The following is a 2091-nucleotide window of genomic DNA, read 5'->3' as shown; positions in this document are numbered from 1 at the left end:
ATATATATATATATATATATATATATATAAAACAGAATTAATGGCTTTCAAATAATTCGGTATTTATCTCAAAATGTCGGTTTTATCTTTGTTACCACAAACCTTTCTTACCATTGTTTTGTTTGATTCTGCTCTGTTGATGATGCATTAAAGATTAAATCACATTCTTTGATTTGGTTCATAGAAACGAAACGTCTAATCACATAAAAATTCTTTCTCTATTTCTCCAACAGGACTTATGCGAATCGAACAAATATTGAGCACGTTTACACGACAACAATATAATGTATCCATATACATGCATCGACTAGAAGACGTATCCCAAGCACATGATGATCTACGAATGCTTGACCGTTCGGTATTGGAATTTTACAAGTGTATTATACTTGATCTTTCTTCACCTGGAGGATATGAGATAATTCTTAAACAAGTAAGTTCATTACGATATAAATATCCTCAACAACAACAATAATCCGAGTTGATTCTCACCATAAAAAAGCAAACTTTCTATTGAAGTAAGATAAGACAATAAGACTACATCTCAACAGATGTGCCTGAATAGACGAGATAACAAGTAGGAAAATATCTAATTATATAAATGAACAGAGGCACATAAGCTCACACAAATATATGTATATGTTTATATGGACTTCAATATCCATCACAGTTTCACACACACACACACACAAGCGCATATAACATATATATATATATAAATGCATATGTGTGCATATAAGCGTTGTGTACATATGTGCGTGTAAATATAAACATGTATATATGCATCTATCTATATCTATCTATATGTCTCATGTTTTAATATGTACGTATATATGTGTGTATGTGCTAGCATATATGCGTACGCGAACTTGTGTAATATGAAAATGGCCGCATATTTCACAGATTCAATGAAAATGAATCTTAGTGTTGTTACATTTGCTGAGAACTCAGAGATAATAAATGTGCATACCACTGTGTATTAACATAAAGGCAAAATATTCTAACTGCTTGTAACATAAACAGTAGTAATGTTATGCACATATTGAAATATATATATATATATATATATATATGTATGTAGGAGCATGAATATATATATATATATATATATATATATATATATATATATAGGAAAATAAATAATAATAATAATGCAGAATGCTAAACCGAAAACATATTTTAATATAGATGTGTATAAGGAGGATTAAAAAGGATTTCTAACCGGTTTTCATTGCATAGGAAATTTTCAAGAAGAGGAGAAAATGAAAATAATGTTTTTCACAAAAAAAAAAATTAAATAAATAAAAACTATTAAAAATATATAAAGAAATAAGTATACCAATACATTATATAGTTCTTGAGTTTTTAAAGTTCAATGATGATTCATGTAAATAATTGTTAGAAAGATTAGGAGGCATGTACTTTCCGGACAACCCAATATATATATACATTGGGTTGTCCGGAAAGTACATATATACATACAATGCAGTCTCCAGCTTTCATCAGCTGATGTGGTGAAATTTCGAACGCAACCTTTTTTGACTAACGTAGTAGTGGATTTGAGCGTGGGCTACTAACCTTCGGATCCTAAGTTTAATCTCAGGCAAGGACTTGATATATAATATTAAAAAATAACTTCAGCAAAAACAAAAAACAAAAAAGGAAAGAAAAGAATACTTTAGGAATGAGAGCAGAGTGCCCCATTGGTCAACTAAGGCGCTTGGTGCGAAATTCCACTAGAACATCTGATGAAGGCTGGAGAGCACATCAGCTCAAACGCTGTGATATCAACAAAGTGCGGACACCTATCCGTCCATTGTAAATAATATACATAATTCCTCATCTCAAAAATATATAGAATAGTATATATATATTATTTACTCTTTTGCTTCAGTCATTTGACTGTGGACATGCTGGAGCACCACATTTAGTCGAGCAAATTGACCCCAGGACTTATTTTTTGGAAGCCTAGTACTTATTCTATCGGTCTCTTTTGCCGAACCGCTAATTTACGGGGACGTAAACACACCAGCACCGGCTGTCAAGCGATTTTGGGGGTATAAACAGACACACAAACATATACACACATACATA

At 31.3% G+C, this 2091-nt stretch overlaps 1 protein-coding gene across 1 annotated transcript in view; it reads left to right on the top strand.

Annotated features, from left to right (window-relative positions):
• The window catches only part of LOC106869364 (glutamate receptor), a 695940-nt gene that overhangs the window by 508749 nt on the left and 185100 nt on the right, over nucleotides 1-2091 (top strand). The window contains exon 4 of the mRNA XM_014915088.2: nucleotides 234-430. Coding sequence (XP_014770574.1) covers nucleotides 234-430 — 197 coding nt within the window. The remainder of the gene's footprint in view (nucleotides 1-233; nucleotides 431-2091) is intronic.

Source organism: Octopus bimaculoides, chromosome 1 (genome assembly GCF_001194135.2).
Source record: "Octopus bimaculoides isolate UCB-OBI-ISO-001 chromosome 1, ASM119413v2, whole genome shotgun sequence".
Lineage (NCBI taxonomy): Eukaryota > Metazoa > Mollusca > Cephalopoda > Octopoda > Octopodidae > Octopus > Octopus bimaculoides.
The sequence above is the reverse complement of the archived record's forward strand: the minus strand, read 5'-3'. Positions and strand labels throughout refer to the sequence as shown.